Source organism: Typopeltis vanoorti, chromosome 19 (genome assembly GCF_054136105.1).
Source record: "Typopeltis vanoorti isolate ZY-2024b chromosome 19, IOZ_Tvanoo_1.0, whole genome shotgun sequence".
In the NCBI taxonomy this organism is placed as follows: domain Eukaryota; kingdom Metazoa; phylum Arthropoda; class Arachnida; order Uropygi; family Thelyphonidae; genus Typopeltis; species Typopeltis vanoorti.
In genome coordinates, this window is record NC_143567.1 from 41,387,445 (window position 1) to 41,412,928 (window position 25,484).

The 25,484-nt window shown below is 34.2% G+C and overlaps 1 protein-coding gene across 4 annotated transcripts in view; it reads left to right on the forward strand.

The window, feature by feature from the left end:
* LOC150096036 (splicing factor, proline- and glutamine-rich-like) overlaps positions 1 to 25,484 on the forward strand; it is a 285,745-nt gene that overhangs the window by 96,272 nt on the left and 163,989 nt on the right. For 3 of the 4 annotated variants that reach the window (XM_090409524.1, XM_090409526.1, XM_090409525.1), the window contains one exon: positions 15,133 to 15,602. The exons of the other annotated variant lie outside the window; for it this stretch is intronic. In XM_090409524.1, the coding sequence (XP_090265650.1) occupies positions 15,133 to 15,357 (225 nt within the window). In that variant the 3' untranslated portion in view covers positions 15,358 to 15,602. Of the gene's footprint in view, positions 1 to 15,132; positions 15,603 to 25,484 lie in introns of those variants that run through there. 4 annotated transcript variants of the gene reach the window in all.

Here is a 25,484-nt window from a genome sequence, read left to right on the forward strand (position 1 = left end):
TTGTACATTCTTGCAAAACCTGAGCTGATATGTCATCTGATCTCGCAGCTGTAGTATCCTAAGAATTCATTTCATCAACATCTGTTCCACATCGGTGTCTGTCACATATCTTATAGCAGCAACCTCACTTGGATGATATACCCTTGCTAACTATTTTATCTGCTTCTGTCACCTCATCACCATCAGCACTCATTAAGGTTAATCTTTCATAGTCAATGTTACTCTTACTTGCTACATACTGAAAGAACTCTTTGGGATTTCCTTTGGCCTGCTTGGCTAGATTCTTCTCATAATCTGATTATACCTTCCTTACCATGCTGGTCACCTTTCTCTTTATATACTCACCACAGAATTTTCTTCTACAGCTCATGCTTAATGATATTACTTATCCATCTAACTCCCATCTGATTAATCTTCCTTACCTTAGGTATACAATTTAATATCGCTTCCTCTAGATTCCCCTTAACTATCTCTCATGCACTACTAACATCCTTCCCTTGTAGTGTTTTATGCCATGACACAGATCCAAACTTCCTCCTAAGCTTGTTATAATCAACTGCCTTGTAGTTCCACATATATTCCTTCTTGTTGAATATATGTTACCTCAAAACTCATGTTTTACAATCCCCAAAGTCAAGATCACATAGTGGGAATTAGGATTAAAAAGAGACAGAGCATTCATGAATATATCATCCAATGAACAAACATGTTGATCATCACTGGCAGTCACTTAAATAAAAAAATAAAGGGAGAGGGGGAATATGATTGCTGCCTTCCAAACTACTGGTGTGTTGAGGGATGTTGATTAGAGTAATGTGTGTGTGTGTGTGACTTACATGACCTTCTTACAAGTGGTTATATATCCTTTGAGCAGTTGCTGATGGCCGAGGAGCATTTGCTCATGTTTCTTACTCATTGTGGCACTCTGCAGAGTTACAATATTCAAAAATCTTGTAAATGCTTCCATTTCTTCATTTTGATAAATCTAGAGCCAGACTGGTCAAATTAACTAGTCTGACAAGTTAATTCCTGTTTTAAAGGGCACTGACTTTTTTAGCATTCATGAATAGCGCATCATGAATTATATCCCAACTTTTCTGTTTTCGCTATTCCGTTGAATATTCTGTTTACCGAGACTATTCAAGGTTTGCATAATCTTCAAAATGATTGATATATATATATAAAGCAGCCACAGAAGTGGTTCATTAGAGTTATGTTTTCTTCTCCATAACTTGTATACCTCATAGGTCATCCTGTACTTTTTCTTCAAGTTCAAGTTGGCATCTAATTAAAACATTGGTTAAAAAAAAGTTATCGATAAATAAATATGACATACTTTCCCTCTCTAAAATGCAGGATTTCTTCATGTTTTCAACAATAACTTGAATGTTTGGGATCTGTTATATGAGAACAGGCAAGAAATATGATAGGAGAGAACATCTAATCTTGTATATGCTACTACTATCCTGAATGAAACTATTTCCTTTCTTATCTGTCTTTTTTATGATGACTCAGATTTTTTACATCTTTGTTATTTGTGTATTCTGTGGGACAGTTGCTACAAATTTATCTAGTTTTTGAATTTACAATTTACTTGCACCATTTTTCTTGATACTGTCCATTTGGAAAGTTCATCTTTATGTTGAGTGTAATCTGGCTAGTCTCTTTTCAAGTTCTTTAGTTTTCCTTTGTATCTAATTATTTAGAAAGGTCTCGTGTTTTGATCTTTGTCCTTGTATAACGTTATCGGCACAGGGAGTTTTTTCCCCACTTGGTTGCAAATTAAATTAAACTTACCAAGAAATTATATTCTTGTTTTTTTTTTTTATCCAAGCATAAGCAAATTTTGTACATAAAGTGCATTCACAACTAGGCTGATTGTATATAGAGGCTAAATGACTTCATATTAATTGCCATTGTATCCCATATTGCAAAGCTTACATCCTTTCAGACATGTATAACACTATGCATTATGGTAGGGATCACTTCCCAAATTGGTTTTGACCTTATTCAGGTCTCATCAGTGTGAGCTAGGCCCAGAAACAATACCAAGGTTAAATTAATGCAGAGGTCTTGCATTTTCCATGTACAAGTAGTAAAAAGGTGTATCACCTTATTATTAAAATTCTCTGGATTAGGGATAGATGTAGGAAGTTTTTTTTCATTTAGTTGTAAATTAAATTTGCCAAGAAATTATATTATTGTTTTATTTTTTACACTGTTTACACTGGAATATAATTTCTGGGAAAATTTAATTTACAACCAAGTGAAAAATCTTCTTACACACATCTATAACCTTGTAAAATTTAGCAATAAAGCGATACACCTTTTTATTATTTGTATATGTGAAACATAACCTCTCCATTAATTCAATGTTGGTATCTCTTCTGAGTCTGGATAGTAGTCCTTTCCATAACACATAGCATTATATATCCAAAAGGGTGTGTGGTTTGCAAAGGCAATTAATGTGAAGTCAGTTAGTCTCTATATACATCTAGCTTAGTCATGTTGGTCGTATATCTCTGATATTGATATATCGAGATAATATATTTAACTTTATCCTTTCCTACTTCAGTCGCTATATCAAATTCTATTGCATGTAACTCTTTTAAGTCGGTTGCGCCATTGTTATGTGATCTTCATTAATATTAATCTTAACGCTAAGTCTCGCTTCTGTTATACCTTTTCTTACGTAATTTAACCTTTTAAGGGCCACCAGAAATTACCTGTTCCCTGAATTCCATGAGTTATCCTGGTCGCTCAGGCAAAATTTTTTTTTTTTCTGCGCCAGCCTGGGCCTTAAGGTTAGAGATAAACTCAGCCTTTAGGGTAATCATAGAATATCAGGTGCCACTAATAATGTTAATTGAATTCTTAGAAGCCTTGGGTTCTCTGGCTTATTTTATTTGCAGTCGTGTCCTACTATTTTCAATTGGGGTATCCCCGCACGCACACACACACGATCACAGGTTCGATGTTTTATGAAGGGTCAGTCATCATGATCAGAAACACATGTAAGTAAGGAATCAAAATATTTATTAAACTCATTATATAATGCCATACAAGTTAAAGTAGTTATCAAATCTAATTTTAGCTTCTACCATTCTTTCACTCTCTCACTCTTAAAACCATTATGCATTGACTTCAAAATGTTAGCAAATTCAATAACTCAACATATAATACATTCTTAATTACAGCTCAATTGGACATTTAGGCATTTTAGCACATAAATAATCTCTCTCGGATTAATTACGACAGAATCTCTATCTAACTGAAAGTTCTTTTCAAAGTTCATTTCAAAAGCATAGGCATTTACATAAATCTTAGTTCTTCACCCTTTCTTCCATTACAAATTTTAAGATGCATTCTCTTAACACTGTTAGTCAATTCTCAAAAGGGACTAGAACAAGTGAGAGTACTTATCTATTCTTTATCGGTTTTCTTCCGTCCTTCCTTCTTTGTTACGACTCTGGTTGTCTCGATCTTATTACTACATGGGATACACGTGCTCGCCTGAGCTGGGCGCTATCTCTCTGCTAAGGTTTTACGTCGATGACCTTCTCATTGACGGCCTACGATTAATCTTGCCGAAATCTGCTGCGGTGTCATGCCGGAACTTTTCGTAAGTCAGCCCTCAAAAATGAGAGCTGAACTGCGATGAACTCTTGGAGCACACGAAGAGAAATGAAGGAATAAGAAAAAAAACGGGGGGATTTACTTCCGTGGCGCGGGTTTTATACGCTCCCCTAGAGCGCCACCTTTCCGAGTTCGAATTTCTCTTATCGTCTCACCCATTGGTCTCAGGCTGGGTGACTTCACTGATTAACATGCAGGACTTCTTGTTTCCGGGAATGTACACGTCATGATGTCTTCTCAGATGTGATGCCCGCGGGTGCTTACGCTGCTCTTATAGTATTAGGGCGATCTTTGCCCTATGTTGCTGAAATATATGCATTCTTTCATTTATAATATTTCACTAATGATTTCTCTCATATCTGTCCCTTTTTGCTGACTTACATTCATGCTAGACATATAGATACATTAATTTAAATTCACATAATTCACAGTTTATCATATAAGATGTTGTTACAAAAAAAAACATAGTTACACTGTGCTAAAAGATAAGTATGCATATATATTTTTTGTTAATTGTTAGATTCTGGAATGGTGACGTCATGTAAAATTTGAAGTCGCCTATTTCAGATCTAACAGTCATATGCATTTGTTTGCTTACACTTGGATGAAGGATAAACAAGAATATAATTTCTTGACAAGGGTAATTGTCAGCATAGTATTTTGGTAGTCTTTTTGTTAATGTCACTTCTTTTCATCCATAATACATAATTTGATGGTGCTTACTTTCAGTTATGAGGTTATTTCAGTAGTTGACTTGAAACAATTTTGCCTGGTTACTAAAAAGAAAGTACAAAAAAAAATATTTGAATTTGTCTAGAAAGTCAAAAGCATTTGCTAATTCACGCTTGCAGTCATTATTATTTTAATGTGTGTTGAAAGTAAAACTGAAGATGTTTGTAGAAGCATGTGGTCAAATGAAATGTGTCTTACTTTTTATTCAAGTATTTTCTGCTGATGTTTGCTTATGATGCTACTAATACTGTTTTTCTTGTTGCCACTAAGGAAACTTAGTGCAGGTACTGACTAGCACTAACCCTTAAAATTGTACTAATAAAAGGCAGCTGTGCAATTTCATTTGTGAGCTTTATTTCATTGAATTTTACTTTTGTGTTTCAAGTAAAAGCTGAAATAATTCAAATGTTGCATGATCTTGAATAAATGTGCACTTATTATAGTGCATGTTTAATTTCTTTCCTCAGTCAGTATTGATATCTTTTGTTTGGATAGACATGGGGTCTAAAAGAAAAACTCAGTTTATTATTATTATTATTATTATTATTCCTGATACCTCCAAGGAGTCCGAAGACTCATCGTGGGAGGACATCTACAACTTTATAGATGTCATTTCTTGTTTGTTTAGGTTATAATTCCAGAACACCAACAAATCATATCTTATTGATTCAGTATTCAGTGCATTCACACACCTGCCCATAGTGCATTCCCATTATGAATCCATATTCTTGGGAATGTACCATTATCAAGTGTGGGAGATTAAACTAAAGATTTGGTTTGTTCTCTGCATTCTTTAGAGGATATATGATGGTTAGACAAATCATTTTTATATAATTTAACAGTTGATCTGGATTTGATATTAATTGATTTTACATGCAAATTTGATGTATTTCCATTTGAATATTGATGAGGTGTGCTTTTATCTTTCAAAATTAATTTCTCTGGAGATGGCCAAGAAATAAGACCTGTGCAGAAGACTTATAAATAATTAGTAGGTCAGAGCTTGTAGCACAGAGTATTGCAATTTAAGGTTTGTATCTGCTTGCTGAAATGAAGGTAAAGAAATATTCATAGTCGCATATTTATCTTACATGTATGCTTTTTTCTACTGAGATGCTACTTAGAACACAGTATATTGTAACACCACTAGTTTTCCAAAATTAATGAATTAAATGAATATAGAATAGTTCTTAAGGTACACAGCCAAAAAAAAAATCTTTTTTTTTTATTTTTTTTATTTTTATTTTTATATGAAAAGAAACAACTGCATAAAGCAAGTGTAAGCATGACATAAATATGAAGTCCAAGATCTCCAGTAGTCTGAAAATATGGAAAGAATACAGAAATTAAAATGAGACATGGGTTAGACAATTGGACACATGGAGTATTCAGTGAATATTCCTTGTGTCCAATTGTCAAACCCATGTCTCATTTTAATTTTTGTACTGAAAATATAAGGTTGACCATAACTTGCTAAGAAATGCATCTAAAAATTGATTATCAGATTATGACTTGGGTTAGTAAATCTGATGATTTTGATAGTTTATTCAGCTAGATTTTGGGCACATGTGAAAACCAAGGGGAACAGTGACTTTATTTTGACCTCTTTCCTTCCATAGGATTTATATTTAAAATTGTATATATGGAATAGTCCAAAAATTAATACCACTAGGATTAAGGTTGAAACTTATTCTCAAATGGAAAACTGTATAATGCGGTAACTACCTAATTTTTTGCTATTGTTACACAGAAAATTGACTTTGAAGTCAGAATTTTTTTTTTCCCATATTTTTTTTAGGTTTGCTTATTATTCCATCTACTGAGTTAAATATAAATTTTGAATTACATTTAACTAGGAATAAAATCAGTTTAAGTTTCCTCTGCTTGATTGATCAAAACGATTCTGTTAATCATACCAAATTTCATAAACCTATTTATATATCTATATTTACTAATGCCAGAAGTATCTGGAACAAGGAGATTTTTGGCTTTGGTTAGTGCAGCATTGGTTATAGGTATTAGTGAGACTTGGCTAACAGCAGATGATGTAGTTACAGGGATAAAATTTTGAAGGGTTTGGTATTTTCAGGGAAGATAGAGAGAAGATATGATGGGGGAGGGGTACTGCTAATAATAGCAGATGAATTGCAGTCAAGAAGACTAGGAGATGGGTTGGAGGGTGGGTGTTTATTTGATGCACTGTCGTGTGAGATAAAGGCTAGTATGACAAAATATACAGATGGTTGTTGCTATAGGCCATGGAGTTCCACGGATGATATGGAAGGCATGCAGGCAAATTAGTATGATGAGTACAGGTCGGGTGATTATTATGGCAGACTTCAACTGTGGAGATACAGACTGAAGGAAGAAAGATCACATAACAGGAAAGAAATGGAATGTATACATCTACTGAGAGATAATTACTTGAGGCATCATGTGATGGAGAGGACCAGAGGTTTGAGAATATTGAACCTGGATCAGAAGAGCTATCCATAACCAAAGTGGACACATTGCCTCCGATTGGTGAAAGTGACCATGCAATCTTGATTGAGATTGTAAAACATTAGGAATAATCTGTCATTAAGGGATATATGTAGAACTACAAGGCTGATTATGACAAGCTTCAGAGGAAGCTTAAATTTTTGCCATGGCATAAAATGCTGCAAGGGAAGGATATTAATAGTGCTTGGGACTTAAGGGTCATCTAGAAAGCAATGTTAAATTGTATACCTAAGGTAAGGAGGGTTAATCAGGTAGGAGTTAGATGGATGAATAATATCATTATATATGAACTGCTGAAGAAGAAAATATTGTAGAGAAAATAAGGAGAAAGGTGACAGGCAAACTTATGAACAGTACATGGCTTAGGCAAGGAAGGCAAAATCAGATTACAAAAAGAATCTTGCCAAGCAGGCCAAAGGAAATCCAAAAAATAGTTATTTTTACGTGACAAGTAAGAGAAAGAATGACTGGAACATTAACCTTAATGAGTGATGATGATCACGAGGTGACAGAAGCAGATAAAATAGTTGAGTTACCACTTAGCAAGAGTATATGAACCATTGTGAGGTTGCTGCTGTAACATATGTGACAGACACTTTAGGAACAGAGGATATTGCAGAATCTCAATGTAAATGCAGCCGTGGAATTATATCGGATATCAGCTACAGCTTTGGAGAATGTGCAAGGAAAATGGAAATGCCTCTGACTAGGCTCCTTAATTTCGGTCTCAGCTCTGGTATACTTCCAAGTGTACCAGAAGGGAAGTGGTGGAAAAGATTGAGAGCCGATTGAACAAGATGGTGAATGGTCTGTGGAATATTCCCTATAAGGATAGATTGAGGGTGTGTGTGGATTGCAGAAGTTGGTTGATAGGCAGAAAAGAGGGGATATGATAGAAACATGTAAGTTGCTTCAAGGGTTTTGTAGGATTGATGCATGGGAAATGTTTCAGCACTCAGCTAGAAGAGCTAGAACAAGAAGTCATCTCTGGAAGTTGAATAAAGGTGTGGTTAGTTAGGGGCGTGAGGACTACATTTTTTGCATAGAGAATTATGAATGAGTACAATGGGTTGCCTGAGTCAGTTTGTGAGTGCTTTGTCTGTTAATGGGTTCAAAAAGAGGTATGAGTGTAGATAGTTTGGGTCTCCAGTGATGAATCTTCAGACTTCCTTGAGGTGCCCATACAATAATAATAAACTATTCAGAGGAATACTTTCAATATCTCCCCTATTTCCTTGTTAATAACACTATTATTAAGTGGGAATATTGAAAGTCACTTCAACAATTATCTGCTTTGCAAAATTTTACAATTGAGGTTTCTAAAGTTATCATCTTTGAAAGTGTCCCTCCCCACTGAATTTTAGTCTTGACTGCTGTAAAATAAAGTAGTTTTTACTGGTAGGAAAGTATCCTAAATAGCATAGACATTTCTTACAAACCTCTTGCTTAAATTTTTTTTTTATATGTTACTCAGATGTCTATAAGCCATTTAAACATGTGACAAGAATGCACAAAGGGAAACAACTTACTATAAAAATTTAGGGAAAAAAAATAGATATTAAGCTCACACTAGAGTTACATATGTTTTATGAATCATTATTACTCGATTGTTATTTCTAGTTTGTACCCTCTTGCTGAAATGGTAATTAATCCAGCATAAATTATATGATATGAAAGGATGTTATTCCATCTGTCTCTTATTGTATCAGGAAAGACATTACATGGATAAGAGAATGTCTTGTAAATAGGAGTTCTCAGAGTTAGATAATTTGACACTGATTACATTAATAGAGACTGAATTCTGAGCATTTTCCCTGACTGTTTCTTCTTCTTTGGTTTGAAACTGGTCCTCTGCATTTTCCACACACACACACACACATTATACAGTTAATTCATGATGTCCTGTTTGGCTGAGTGGATAATGTGTGTCTTCTTCATTCAGCTGACTATGAGTTTGAGTTCCATGTTTGTGAATATCTTTATGTGATGGTGATTGAATTTCACTGTATGGTATGAGATAGCCACCTTGTTTATTGGAGGTCTAAATTTACATACATCTTCACTCTTGGTCTGGTGCAGGGATTTCAGTCCATCCACAATCCTATATCTTTGTGGGTTGGGATTCATGCAACCAGTAATATTTGCATACCACACAGGGAAACAGCTGCTGTTTATTGTGATGGCATTTATATTTTTACTAGGCTTTCATAGCCATCATCCCATGGGGGAAGACTTGACATGAGGCTACAAGTAGGCGGCCCTACCCAAATGTACATAGTGCTTTGGAAATAGCAAAAATTCAGAGGGTGTGGGGAAGAGTCGGTGACAATTTTCAGGTTGCCACAATGACCACATCTAATATCACACTGTAGCTGCTTGGGATTGGCACATCATGCCTACCCATAACAGAATCTGCTGAATAAAATATCAAGTACAAAAGACACTTCCTTCAATCTGCATCCATGGCTAAAAAAACTATCCTGACTTCAATGAAATTGGTTTCATAAAACCGCTTGATATCTGAGGAACTTCCTATTCCTAAACCTTCAATTCATTAAGTGGCTTATTTTAGACCATTTGACTTTGTTTCTTTAGTTCAGTTTTACTCATGTAATACTTGCATGCATATATCTTTACCTGGGTATTGTTTCCCCAAGATGGCAATAGTAATAGCCATTGCTTAAGCCTGAACAGAACTGTCTGCAAATCATCAGTAGCAGCGGATTTGATTGCTAATGATAACCAGCTGTGCATTCCCTCCCTTTGATGAATAAAAAGGGATAGAGGATTTTTTATTTTATACATATACTAGGGGGCTCTGCCCTCCTGACGCCTACCCCCGAGCCCCGGACTGGTAGGCCAGTTCTCCTTGAATTCTGATGACTCGAATGTTGAAAACTCGACACTCAGGGTAGTCCCTGAGTTTCAAATAACGTAACACAAAAACATTACAAAAAAGCTTACGTTTTATATTATAGGGTAGATATAGAACTGTCCCATATCTAACTACTCAATAATTTGTCCAGTTTGTGCATCCTGAATGTCCAAGAATCAGTATAAATGGGATACTTAGAATTCTTAGCCTTCAAGTTGCAGTCATTCTGTCTGTAGAAAGAATAAGCTGAACTTTATTAGGCATTTAATTGAGACATGTATGTTCGACATAGTATAATGTTTTCACATGTAAAAGAAAACTAAATAAAATTTATTACTTATGTTTTGCCCATTATGTCATGAACTTCATTCAGGGAAAAGGCAGACAAATTGGTAACAACATTTAAATTATGAATATATGAATGGGTCATACAGCATGCATATGGAAGCTATCCTTTTCAGGCAGATAATGCCCATGCATCTTCACTTCATCACACTTCTGAAAAATAAGTAGTATCAAAAGTCTTGTGCACAAAGAATGCACAGTTCTCTCTTTTGAATTCTTCTATTAGAAGTATTAAATAAAATGAAGTTTACTCTGTTACCGGATATGAATGGATACAGCAAAATCTTGATAGAGAGAATAATTGATAATTATAATCACTCTTTCAGATTGCAATCTGATGTTAGAAACATCTGAACAGATACTTCACACAGAAACTTTGTTTGCTTACACTTGGATAAAGGATTAAACCAATAATATAATTTCTTTGCATCTTTAATTTTTATCTGAACATATAGCTAGGACTCTGCAGATATAATCTGTCTATTGCCCTTAAAACCAGCCTGGAAGTTATCTTTCTTACTACATATCAAAGCTACATTATGACCTCTATCCTTGCCTTGTTTATCAAATACATGTTTCTTTGCTACTTTGGACACACTGGCTGTTCTGCTTAGAATCCAGGAACATAAAGATTATATAAGATTTTTGTAATCTGAAGGTTCAGGTCTTGCTTCTCGTAATCAGCACATAGAGTTTTCACTGGAATCCTACCAAAAGTCTACAGTACAGCGAGTTCAAATTTGATAGTCTGTTTTTTGAATCATGTGAGGTCCTACGCCACCATTCTAATCTTAATCGGACAGAGTGTATGCCTATAAGTTTTTTTGGGAAATGATTTCTGTTAATTACAATTTTTTTAAAATTAAGTATACATCTATTCCTATTTCTGAACTCTAATAATGTTTCTTCCTGCTGTAGAGTTGCAACTGAGATATGTGATATACATATGCTTTATAACTCGTTATTGTATTTTTAATTTAAATGTTGTTACCAATTTTTCTGCCTTATCGTTGAATGAAGCTCACAAGATATTGAGCAAAATATATAGAAGTAATAAATTCTGTGTATCAGTACAAAAGGTTTCAAACTTTTGATATTGCAATGTGAAACTTACCCAGTTTTATGTTGGAATTCTCTGAATACTTGCAGTTTTGAAAGGGAAGGTGGGGATAATATTCACACATTGCTCAATAGCAGTATGCGAATTTTTATATTGTCTCATGCATATGTGTGTCATTGTCCGCAAAGTACCTGTTACACTTGAGCATAGCCTATGCTAACTTGTGTGCTGTAATGAAATGCTTCAGTTAAGTGTAAATAATATGGATACGTTATGTTAAAAAACAATGAACATCAAGTTTTTGCCCAAATTTCAGACATGTTTAGAATGAGATGAATGGAAGAACAGAATATGTAATAGCAAAACAACAATTGCTACTAACGTTTTAATAAGACAACAAGAATTAGTTATTATTAAAGTCAGAATGTTAAAAAAATAATAAAAATATACAAGATGATTTTGATGTATGGGCAAAAATTTCTTAATAAATAATTTTTGTTATATATGTAAGATCCATGTTATTATTATTAGCCATATGGTTCTTACTTTCCCATTCTTCAGCAGCTGATGAAATATGTTGAAATATAGACATAAGCTTCTACACAGAATCGACAGCATCTAAACTCAGTTTAATTTCTTACATGGAAGAGCATTTTCCAAGTACAGGGGAAATGAAAGGATAATAAGTGTTGCTGAAAAGAGTACATGAGTAAACTTTCAAAATGATTTAATTGCCTTTAGTACCACTGAATTGCAAATGGAAGTTTATGTACAGGAAAGTTTACAGTGCTTTGCCTGATATAAATCGTATTGTGAAAAGAATGTGCAAGTGATTTAAAACTCTAGTTTCAATTTGTCTTTTAAAAGTAGAAAACACCCCTTGTTTTTGTAGTATGCAAATATTTATCACATAAGCAGAATATTGCACATTTCTAGATTATTCTCTGGAATTGTATGTTTTTCTCAGATGCAAAGTGTCTTCTCAGGATTATTAAAATTGTCTTTGTGTCATCTTTAAAAAAAAAAAAATTGTTTCTGAAACAATTCTTAATTTAGAACAAGTAAAGAAATTATAGACAATTTGGCCACCAAAATATGGAAAAATGCCTGAAACCAAAACAGATCGAAAATTGTAATACCAACCATTACAATTCCAACAAGACAGAAAGGCATTATAATTTCAAATAATTTTGATTAAAAAAAACTATAGTAAAAAAAATCTTGTCATCCAGTTGAACTTAAGATAGAAAAGTGCCACAACCATAACCCATCTAATAGACAAGCTTAGGTGTTGAGTCTTATTCATAACTTATTTTAACAGTATTGCAACAGCAAAGGAACTAAAAAAAAAATTGCAAAGTATATTCATGACCAAGGTATACACGTAGTTAGCAGGATCTTATAACTCTTTATAGTAAATAATAAAAATCTCATGTTATTTGATCTCCCAATGAATAGGAGGCATCACTGTTTTACACAAGATTTTGGAAATCGGTAAACAGCTGATCTCTGTAGTTTAATGGTTTTCATTTAGCATGCCACAGACACGTATGTTCCTAATTCTAATATTTCTTCTTTGTTGAGTTTGAAAGTGTAAATAGTGCTCAATAATGGAGTTTAGCAAGTTGGTTTGCAGTGTAAATATTTTCTCTTTATTTGTTTATTTTCGATTGTATAATCTTGAAACCAAAGTCAAAAAGTTTGTTTGTGTGCAATCCTAGTTTTTCTTCGATAAATTGTATCATTTTAGGCATTTGTGCATTGTGGATACGATCCATGGCAGTACGATGATTTATGAACTCAGTTGCCCTTTATCACATTCATAGGTCATTAATTGGTAATAATCATATACTAAGATGAGAAAGTAAATCATCCTAATCAAAGACAGATAGTTAGACAAAGTTAGAAGGTTAGATAACTTTAGCATTGTGTGTAGGATGTCAAATCTTATAATGTACTGTAACAAACAACAAAGTTCTTGTCCATTAGGATTTGTGGGCTCACTTTTTATGTTATGGGGTATATGCTAGCTTATCTTCAGATCTCCAAGCCTCCCTCCCCCTCCATGAAAAGTGTTTTTTTTTTATGATTAAAATGAAAATGTACTGTAATGCCTGTATTTGCAAAAAGTTGAATAGAGTATAGAGTTGTGTTAAAGTATATATGATGATGATTCTGTTAAAAAGAACAGGAATGATATTTTAATATTTACACTATTTTATATTTCTCGTATTGGAAGAGTCTCATTTTGAAAGAGTGTTAATCTTTGAATACTGACTGGACTGAGTAGTTTTATGATTTGTTATAACACCTTATATTTTATTAAGTGTGATGTGTGTGTGTGTGTGTGTATATATATATATATATAATATATATATGTGTGTGTGTATAAATATAGTTTTATGCCACAAAGAGAATAATGTTATTGGGAATACCCCCCATCCAAATGAGAAGTGTCCTAATTCATCTCATTAAAATGCTGTAACATTGTAGTACGATTTGTGTCGTGCTATGTGTAATTATAGATTTAGAATAAATGAGGTGGAGACTTTTTTTTTTTTAATACTGGCATGTCTGCATGATTAGCCAAGCCGCTATGCGCTCTGCAACCATATGCCTGCGAAAGGAGTGTCCTGCATTCGATTCCCATCATCGACATGAGGAGCTTAGGATCTTTCTGAGACATAGCCAAGTTAGCTGGTCTAGGGTGTGGACCGCAGGGTTTTTCCTCCCCAGTTTATCTGGGGGTTTTCCTCCCGCAAGCAGGCAAACCGGCCCGTGAACACACACCTCTACAGACATAGGACACCTCCAGGAATAAGGACTAACCAAACTATTCTGTCGGATTTCATTTCTGAATACATACACGGTAAAAAGTGTAGGTCTATGTGTGAGCGTAAATTAGGATAGGATACATTCTTTTTGATCCACTTCCACAATATAGTATCTGTGTAAATTCAGTTTTCATATCAGATTTATTTCTGTTTACTAATGATGAAAGAAAGTGGTAAGGAGTATATACTGTCGATTTCTAACAATCTACTTAACAACTATTTGCCACTGGTTATAGTTTTACTGGTGTTCTACTCTATTTTCCTCATTAAAGGTAAACAGTGATTGATTTTAGTAGTGGTAAAAAAAAGTCCTCTTCAATAATATCCTCTCATCAAGAGTGATGAAGCTAGCAGCAATCTTTCTCTCTTTTCTGTTCATTTGGATATTATATTTTTTCAATAAAAAATCAGAAATACCTCTTATCACTACCATTGATAAGTTTGGAGAAAGACTGGTGAAAATTGTTTGAAGTCAGGAATACAATAAATTTTCTTTCATAAAAGTATTTACACTGCCATAATATGTAAATATAGGAGTCATTAATTATGAATTTGATTTCATATGTTCAGAATCTTTTGAATTCATTTAAATTTCTTTATCAAGATGATTTTTAGCCCACATTTAGTCCCTGTTTTTAAACATGCTACATATATACACTTATACACTCAGTCTTTGCATTGTATAGATCTTTGATTTAATTCAGCTGCAACATTTATTCTCTTTGTATTGTTATAGTAAGGAAAATTATATGCACACACACAAATTTATATATATATATATATATACACACATGCAACTAGTGAATTAGTTGACAGATTTGCATATGTGCTTATAATTATTTAAAATGTCCTAATCTATAGTTGTTGTTTTTTTAACCTTTAGATTGGTTCAGATTAGAATATTTTAGGTCTGTTTTGGAAAATTTCTGTCACTTTAATGTATTTAATCATATTTTTTAATTCTGAAATAATTACTAATTTAACTTATTCCTTCCTTTTATGGTGTCTTTCTTCGATCGCGTAACGGATGGATTTGTTACCTCTACACCCTGTTTGATAATGTGAACTGAAATAATTCATGTGATTTCTAATAACTGCAATGGCATTTCTTTTTTGTGTGGGCTTACCCTAATTAAACTGCAAAACAGCATTCATATTATGAACAGTATCACATGGGCGGGCCACCTGGAGCAGGACCTATGAGTAATATGGGATCTGGTCCAGGTGCATTAGCACCACCAGGAAGTTCCAATAACATGCATGGAAATGTGGCAATGGGAGGTCGCAGCATGCATGATATGCCTCCTGAAATGATGGCAAACAGAGATCCTCATGAAGAATATGCTGTGGAGAACAAAAGACGAAGATATTAATATGAAGATGTCACTTGTAAGCTTCTTTGGTAACCATAATACCAACAGCACTAGTAATGATTCATCATAGTATTTAGATTGGTAGGTGTCCTTTAATTATAATAAAGCTACAAAAATTAGCTCTTTATCTGTATTAATAGCAAGTTTTGCGTGTGTGTGGGTGTTTATTTCCATCATATTGTCATGTTTGTGTATCTGTTATCATTAATGTAGCTTGGTTTTGTTAATAAATGGCTTTTATATTACCTGTTTGTTGAAGAGTATACTCTTAAAAGTGTCATACTATAGACATGAGGATTTTACTGCTAGGATATTACCGAAATATAAACTCTTGAATTGCCTTTCTGCATTTTGTTTGTGGCTGTTCTTGGCAACATATATAATACTTTAAGAGTTTTAAAATATTCACAATACTACTAATTATATTTTAGAAGTAGTGCATGCCAAGTTTAGAATTTAATTTACATGTGTTGCATAACCCTTGACTTTTTGTCAGTATGTATACCAGGTATATTTGTGATACTTGTGCATTATATTGTAGTTAATAGTAATAGAAGTAATAGAGAAATAATGCCAGTTGATAGCATGATTGTTAGTGAGTTAGTCATTATTTTACTTACATTATTAATAACTGACATTATTTTACTTGAGGAATCAGTAATAATAGTAAAGACAATGATTACTGAACTTTTTTTTATCAGCATTAGATAAGCTATCTTAGTTTTATAGCTAGCTTAAAAACATATAGTTGCTATTATGTTGCTGAATTTCATACCAGAACCTTCAGACAATTTGTCACAGTATACAGATACTAAAAGCCAAAATGTATCAGAAACAAGAAATTTAGAACATGAATGGACAGAGAAAAAAGAATTAGCCAATCTTGTTTTGGCGTTCTCTAATGATGAATAAAAAGAAGCTGGAAGCTGTTTGACGGATTGAACATAAATAGCTGCTTCCCCACCCCCATAAATTAATGCAACCATATTTTTTGTGATCATTATTTCTAACTATCTCTTTGTCGTGGTTTTCTTCTATCTTGATGTCCAAGCTTTTTCATCAAATCCTGACCTGCCATATGAGGGTAGCAAATAAATATCTTTATATTCACCAAGCCTGATGCTATATCCTCTTGTCTTTCTGCAGTAGGCCAAGATAAGGCTTTATAAGCTCCTGAATGCCACAGAGGATGGAGTTTATAATGAAACACATTTGTTAGCATCATTATGGTAAGTCAGGACACTTAATAATGCACAATTAAGTGGAATAAAACTACATTGTTACAAGTTGGAGAGGTTGATTTTGGGGTGAACAGGAGCAAAGAATCAGTTCCCAAGCAAGAAGTCTTTCTGCCTTAAATTATCAGTAGTTCGGGAGCCAGTCATTTTAAGGCTGGCTTCAACCTAACAGTTGTCACCTCACGTTTGAAAATATTTGAAATATAGTTACCCCTACAAATATCTGCACATCTATAGAATTCCATTTTCTTGTGGTTCACCTTATATAGACAAGCAGAAGTTATGAAATAAGCAAAAATGGAAAACATCAGTGATGTGCAATACAGAAGATAAGAAGGATCTTGGCTTGTCCAACATTCCTCCTTTACCATAAATCAGTTTACTGATTTATTTCAAACAATTTACTTTCATGGTGAATTAAGGAATCCACTGCTATCATTCATTCGCATGGCTCATTCTCATCGTAAATTATATCTGGATTCATTATTCAGCTTCCTCAACTTATTGGAATTCAGTGTGTGTCCAATAATTGCCCCCAAACTATTTCTGGTGCATGTCATTTTGATTGTTTCATTTGTAGTCTCGGTCCTTAGTAATGAAACTGGCCAGTGCATAGTCTACTTGTATATAATATATCTGTTAAACCCAGACGTTTTATTAATAGTTAATTTTTGTAATTTCTGTAAAAAATTTTTTATTGAACCTAATAGAACACAGGTAGAATGAGTATTTTTTTTTCTTCTATATATCATGTCTGTGAGAATTTGAATTATTTTTATTTTTACATTGTGTGCTGTGACAAGTTGTGCTCTAAAGATGCAGGTTTGATATTCAGCAAAATATTAGATACCAATATTCTGCTGATTGATAGTATTTTGTTCTAGTAGTGTTGGCATTAATATTGTTTATCCTAAGATGAATAACTTTCAAAACTTGTCTACACATTATTTCAGTGTAGTAGTGTAAAGAAGTGCCCTGTACTTGTGACTTTTGCTTACTATGGACAGATAGGACAATGAAGATCTGTTGACGCTCTCCTCAGAGACATTAATACATTTGGAACTATCATTATGGAAAGTCAGGACCAGCAGACCAGGCCTCAGATACCCATTCACAGGATCATATGGAGGAAAATAGAAATGCTACACATAAGTTAGAGAGAGAGCCTTTTTGGAATCAGTAGCAGCTTTGAATAATTTCGTCGGTTTACACTGTGCAAGAGAGCAAGTGTAGAGTAACGAGTTATGTAGTATATCGATATTTATACACTTCAACAGTAACCAGATATGTAGATAACAAGGTTAATGCACTTTATCTGCCAATTGTTGCTTGACACAGTCATCACAGCTTGTTTAACCATTATAGCTAGCTAACACAGTGTGATGTTTCCCACAACCATTCCAATCATCATTTGTGCAAGTCATGGTCAGTAAATCAGTGGACCGAATCTCTCTTCCCACCTTCTGGGAAGAGAGATTTGCATTGTAAAATATGAAGGAAATCAGTGTTAGTATGTTTGCAAGCTTATTATAAACAAGCTATATACCATCTGTTATTCTGTCGGTCAGAAAATACGATTGATATAAGCCAAAATTAACCATGCTGTCCTCCCAAGTAGGAAAAGCCAAAGGGGAAAGGAAAAAAGAATGGTTCACTTTCAAGTAGAGCTCTATTTGGAATTATATTAACCTCCCTACCAGCTTTGACATATATTTATGTCCACCAAAATGGATATGAAGCATATGGCAGAATTGGAGAAACATAGATAAGAAATACTAGCTACCCACCATTAACACGTTCATGTTGGGGCAAGAGAAAATACTAATCCTACAGAAATTTCATGCTTGCATTTTGATGGATGTGCTCTGCATCACAATGGATTTTGGAAACCAGATGGGGGGAGGCAATGTGTTTGCTTCAGGATATATTAAAAAATAATAATGAAGGAGAATGGTATATTTGAATTGCTGAAAGATGTAAATATGTGAACCATCATTATAATAAGTCCTGTGAGAATGGGAAATGTGAAGGAAAAAAAACAACTGTGAGTAGAAATTAATTAATATTTGTGATATGAATGTACTGTAAGTTGCTTGGCAGAGCGAATAGCATGTGACCCTATAAATTCTCAATATGCATAAGTGAATTTATGATGGCATAAATAAAAAAAAAGAAACTCGGAAAAGAATCATCTGTAAAGTATAAATAACTAACCAATAATAAACATTATTATCGGTTAATCCAATGAACTAACAATATTGATCAGGTGATTGATTTAGGCATGGCAAGAATACGTGTGTTGATGGAGCAGCAAATGATATTGTAAAATTTGTTGTGCTTGTTATGTGTATTTCTGCTTTATTTGTATTTCGCTTCAAATTCTAAGAATTTTCTTTTGCTTATTGAGGATCACTATACATTTTATATAGCAATATGATACATAATATTCAGTCATTTTTGAAATTATCCATGCTTTTGGAAATCCTACATTCATTACCTTTTTTTGGTCTGGCATTTCTGTCAATAATACATATCTCACATGCTGGTATTTTGTTGTAAATCAAAATATATATATATATATATATATATATATAAATAAATGAATGAATACTTCATATAATACATAGCAATATTCATGTTAAAAAACATGTAATTTTCTGACCAAAAAGCTCTGGAATGACATTTAATGAGATTATAATGATCAAGTGCATATAGTAAATAACTATGTTATACCAACTAGTTTCACCAACTAAGGCACTAAAAACTAAAAAAACTGTTACAAACTATAATCAACTGATTCCAATTATATTAAACAAAGAACAGAGCGCGTACGATACATGCATAGAGTTATTTAGGAACGTTCTATAGTTGGCACTGTAATTCAGTTCTGGCGAGTTGAGAGATGTAATAAGGGTCTTCCAGACCTCGGGTAAGATTAATCCCTGGTTCCTGTTAAGGTTTTGTATACAGCGGGCAACTGTTGTGGCCTCTTTAAAAATTCGGGAGCGGAAGTCCTCCTCCATGTAAGGAATTGTGCTTCTATCCCACTCTATGGTATGGTTCGTTCTTGAGAAAAAAAGCTAACCCCGATTTTTCTTCTCTGCTATTATTGATGTCACCTATGTGTTCTTTTTGCCTAATTTCAAGGCTCCTTGTAGTTTGGCTGCTGTAATTCAAGCAGCACGAGCAGGGTATGTTATAAATTCCAGCATATTTGGAGAAAGGATGGCTATCTTTTGGAGATCTTAAGAATTGTCTAATTGTTTCTGTAGGTTTAAAGGCCACTCTTATTTTATGTGGTCTAAGGAGTCTAGCAATCTTATTGGAAACTGTCCCTAAGTATGGAATAACGATGGTAGAAAAATAACGTATATCATCTCGTTGTCTTTGTCAGGGTTCAGAGAAAAGTATCTTGTGGACGAGTCTTTGAGGAAATCCATTCATGGTAAGGTTGGTAGATATCAGGGACAGTTCTTCCTGGAGGTCTTGTTGATCTGTTCTAAGGAGAGAGGCACAGTTCTTCAGCATGTGTGCAATACTAAGTTTCTGAGAAATGTAAATAATGTCCTGTATTGGTAGGCTTGCAGTAAACTGAGAGGTTGATACCACCATTTGGAAGCTTCTTAATTAAAGTGTCCAGAAATGATAATTGGTTATCTTTTTCAAGTTCCAGAGTGAATTTGATTGTGTGGTGTAGAGAGTTGATTTTGTTAAGAAAGTCGAACAGGTCCTTTTTTTGTGTGGTTCCAAACAATAAAGATATCGTCCATGTATCTCCACCATACTGTGGGTTTGGGGTCTGTTTGAGATAAGATTTTACTTTCAAAATCCTCCATAAAGAGATCAGCACAAGATGGAGAGAGGGGGGCTACCCATTGCAAGGCCAGTCAATTGCTGATATATGGTTTTATTCCATAAGAAAAAGTTTGATGTTAAACAATGAAGAAACAGAGAAGTAATGTCTTGTGGGAGCAAACTTCCTAAAATGTTGATGACTTCCTCCACAGGGATGTTAGTGAATAGAGATGTGACATCCAGGCTGGCGAGTAGATCCGTATTGGAGATAGAGATGGTGTTCAGTTTCTCAATGAAATGTTGCGAATTTTGTATATAAGTATCCGAATTATGGATGTGTGGTTTGAGGAGGCCTGCCAGGTGTTTAGATAACAGATAAATTGGCTAATTGATTCCATCCACGATCGGGCATAGTGGTATTCCATTTTTGTGTACCTTGGCAGCACCATGCATCCACTAACTCCAAGACTATATGGTGCTCCCAAGGCACCCCGATAGACCTTGCCCCGTGAGCAAAGTCCATCGAGGTGCCTTCTTGATGCACCTTGCCATGTAATGAGACACATGTGTAGCCAGGTATAAATTGGGGGAATATGATGCTCCCAAGTCACAACTATGCTTTAAATGGCTGCAAGAAGTGAATTAGCAGTTTGTAAGAGGCATTGTGATAGGAAACCATGTTGCAGGCCTATCTGTTCGGAAATTGTTGACAAATTGGGCCATCCCAAGTCAATAATCATTGATAACATACTGAGATGGATGCACAGGGAGTCAACTGCAAGTGTATTACCTGCAATGGAATGACCCACTACACTCACCAAGCATGACAGCAGGATGCTACGAAGGATAATATGTAAAACTGTTATTCATTAGCTGATACACTGAATGTGGAGTTCTAGGCATAGCTGGAACATGAATCTGCACAAAAACATTTAGAACTGAGGCTCAGAACATGAGTTTCCATGGCAGGATCACAACATGCAAGTCCACATTACCCAAGCCAACATGCAGCATCGTCTTTTTTAGTGGTCGAGCATATGCAAAGAAGCCCCTCAGGCAATATTAATAAAACAAAATCCTAGCTAATATAAGATTTCGTTCTGCTCACTAGACAGTAATCATTTCAAATATACATCAATGGCTTTACCTCCTCATATAAAAAAAAATAAACATTTCAGAATGGAAGTTTGTCTATTTTTTCCTGCCATTAACAACAAACTATAGTTATATGGTAAGACTTTTTTTTTTTTTCTTTCTTTTTTCCACATTTGACGTCAGTAGACGCCGCATGGTCACTTCCTTACCGCACATGGTTTTGGCAATGATGTCTTCTGCTAGAATAAGTGGTAGGGTCGCAGATTCCCTTTCCACACAAAGTTTATACGACAATCACAACATCCATGCCCACGACAAGCTATTATAAGAAATAATTGTTTCATGGAAGTAATTATATTCTCAAAAGTCTTTATTGAATATAAAAAGTGAATGACAATCTAAACATAATCAGGCATTATAAAAAAATAATTCTGGTCTTTATTTTCCTAGGCTAATACACAATTAATTGCAAGCAACGATTTTTCATATACATCTATGACTTTTTTTTTTTTTGTTTTCCTCAGATTGAAAAAAAAATATTATATATTTCAGAATGGGAGTTTCCATTATTTTGTCCTGCCATTAACAACACCTATAGTATAAAATTTGTAGAAATATATTTCATATCTCAGAATGGGGTTGTCCTGCCATTAACAACACCTATAGTATAAAATTTATATTGTCCAGTTTCACACGCTATTTGCAACAGGCCAGATGAGCCACTTTGTTTGTTGTTGTAATGTTTGTCTTGTGTGTCACTGCTCTTCCATGGAAAAGCAGAAAATGGAGTTCTTTTCATATGGTATCAGTGCTCACCATGGTGGTACTGTTGCTCTGAAACTCATCACGGATGGTCTGGTGCTGATTGTAGCCGGTTTGTGCATGCCACCCATTTTAACACCCTCCTGTCCCCATCAGTCATTTTTATTAGCTGCCCTGCGTGTTTTCTTGCACTAGTGGTGCCAGACCACCTCCATTTGTTGATCACATCGCCAACCATTGATTTTAGATGCTCCAGCTGAGTGGCAATGACATATATGGACATGCCACCAATGTGACAGCCCATGATGACACCTCTGTCAAAGTCACTGAGTTCATGTTGTGTTGCATATGATATGCATTCAACTGCTATGATGAAATACTGCTATCTGCACACAGTTTTTATATTATTATCAAATCTGGAATGTTCTATAACTTCAAATAACAAGGGTATCTGGACAATTATTGATAGATAGTGTATGTCTATATATAAAATTACAGCTACACTCCTCATATTGTAAGGAACTACATACAGGAAAAACCTCGCTCAATACAATTAATTAATCCATCAGTTAGCGTAATAAATTTGAAAAAAATTTACAGTATAAGCTATACTAGAGGATAAAATCAAAGTTAAAAATCAATTGTTTAAATTTTTATTTAATGTCTAAACATTTGATTGAGCTACTTTTTTACAAAAAAAAATTAAGTAAAGATGTTTGAACAGTGGTCCACTTTTTCATCTTGTCATGCAATTTACAATAGCTGGCAACCAATTTATCAAGATTTCGGTGGACTTCAAAACTTCATTCCATATCAGGATTAGCATCAAATAAAATGTCCTTAGCATGTTCAATGTCATTGAAAACTAGCTCAAATTCTATTGCAGTTAGCTTCTTAGTCATAACGTTCTCTTCTTGTTCGCATTCCTTTTCTTCTTCATATGCATGCTGTTCTTCTAGTTGAAGATCATTCTCGCTTAACTGTTCTGAATTTGAATCAAGCAAGTTTCTCACATCTTCATTAAATCCAAGTTCTTTTCCAATTGTGCTGATTTCTTCAATAATGTTAGATCTTGGATTCTGCGCAATATAAACTAATATAGGGTTGAGTTTAAAGTCGTCTTCTGCATTGCCTCCTAATAAAAGCATTAGACAATCTTTAGATACTTTGTATCCTAGTTGAGATGCTTCAAGTTTTAGCTAGGAAAATTTTTGTCAGCATACACTTCCAAAAGAGAACAGTTTTATTGACGTTGAATATTTGCCGATCATCATAATCACCTACCTGAATTATCCTTTGCAATTTTTCATGAAATTTGCGTGCAGAATCTTTATCAGCACTAGCAGATTCCCCAGTTATTATTACGTTATGCAGTCCAGCTCGAATTTTAACAGTCAAACCATTCAAAACTCACAGTAAAGCTTTCACATTCCTCTTGAAATTTGGTTTCTTTCAATAATAAGATAAAAATATTGAGAGCTTTTGCCTGAATATTCCCTGTACTAAGAGGTATTCTTTTATTGTTACAATCCTCAATCCAGAGTGATAGCAGACATTCCATCTCAATCATTAAATAGCTTCTATTTCGAGTGATCTGCATGCTAGCAACTTTTCCTTGTTCTTTGTATTCTTTGCTCTTATTTAATATAGTGCAATCTGTAGACTCGCTGTATCCCAGGTCTCGCACAATCATTGTATTACTAGCACCACTTTCATGTCTCTTAATGACTTCCAGTTTTTCTTCTGACATAATTACTTTTCTTCTCTTTTTATTACTGCTGTTTTCTTTATCAGTCTTTCTCTTTTCCATATCAGGGGCTGAATATAATAAAGTCTTATAGGTATCTAAATTAAATTAAAGCAAAATGAAGGAAAAGTGATTGAACAAGAAGCAGAGTTTGCACATGCACTTATGATGATAGCTTTGAGTAAACTGCCAAGTGTCGCTGGCCACTGCCATTGCCTGCTACATTGACAAGTGCCAGTGCTCACTGCAGATTAGCAACATAAAATTTCGCATAACATAAAAAAAAATGCATTAACTGATTAATTTCTTGCTTAAAGTGGGAATAGTATAATTTCACTCAGTCACAGTAACTGATTATTGCACATATTGAACTGATATTAAGCGAGGTTTTTCTGTATTTCATACTGCAACACTGGCTCTGAGACACAGCCATGAACGCAAGTTAATTCAGTTATGGGTTCTCCTGAGCAAGAAGATTCATCAGACCTCTTAAAACATTTGTGCAGGGAATAGGGATCCCATTTTTTGAAAACAAAAAACCAGGACAATAAATTTTGTAGAATTAAGGGTTAAGAGAAATAAATTTTATTCGTTAACATTATGTATTTTAAAATAAAAAATTAAATATTTATTTGAATTTGATTTATTCGTTTGTGCACATGAAAATTTCTTATTCAAGAATTTTTTTAAAATTGAGGACATACAATCCATAGATTGGAAACTATGATTGCATTTAACTGCATGAAAAACAAATGTAGCCTCTTGTGCAACCAACTCCATTTCTTGGCTACCTAACTTTTGATACCTAATGATTGACTCATGATGTCAATGATTGACTTGAACATTTTGCAGACACAGCAGACTTGTGCTTTTTTGTATTGACATGGTCAGTTATATCTGCCTTACCTCTGTGGCCAATGTTAAATTCTGCATGGCACACGCTACATTTCACTCTTGAGCTATAATCATAATCACTACTTTTTGTTATGAAAATGAAAGGAAAAAGATCCTTCAATTTTTCATTGAAATTAATTTTTTTTGGCCATTTTGTAACAAATGGTATAACTTTATTAATTTAAAAAATACAATATTCACAATTAATATGAGAATGCAAGAATACGAAATGAACGTTTCAAAACTAGGTTATATCACATATCCTGTAGCGATATAAAAACAATTTAGCGCCTGATGCGTGAAGCTTAGTTCACATAGTGTACGATGTCTGATGGTCTGAGTTTCTCATTGGTTGAAAGAAAATGAACTATCGTGGTGCGTTAATATTCAAAAACGTATCAACCAATGAGAAACATTTTGGACTATCGGATATCGTGCGCTATGCGAACGATATTCGATATCGTGCGCTATGTGAACTAAGCTTGACAAAAGATTGCTAAAATTTACAGCCGACCAGACAAACGAAATAGATGCTCTGGTTGCGATTAGTTAAACATACATTTGGGCGACTGTCTCCCTCATTCTGACATTCTTTT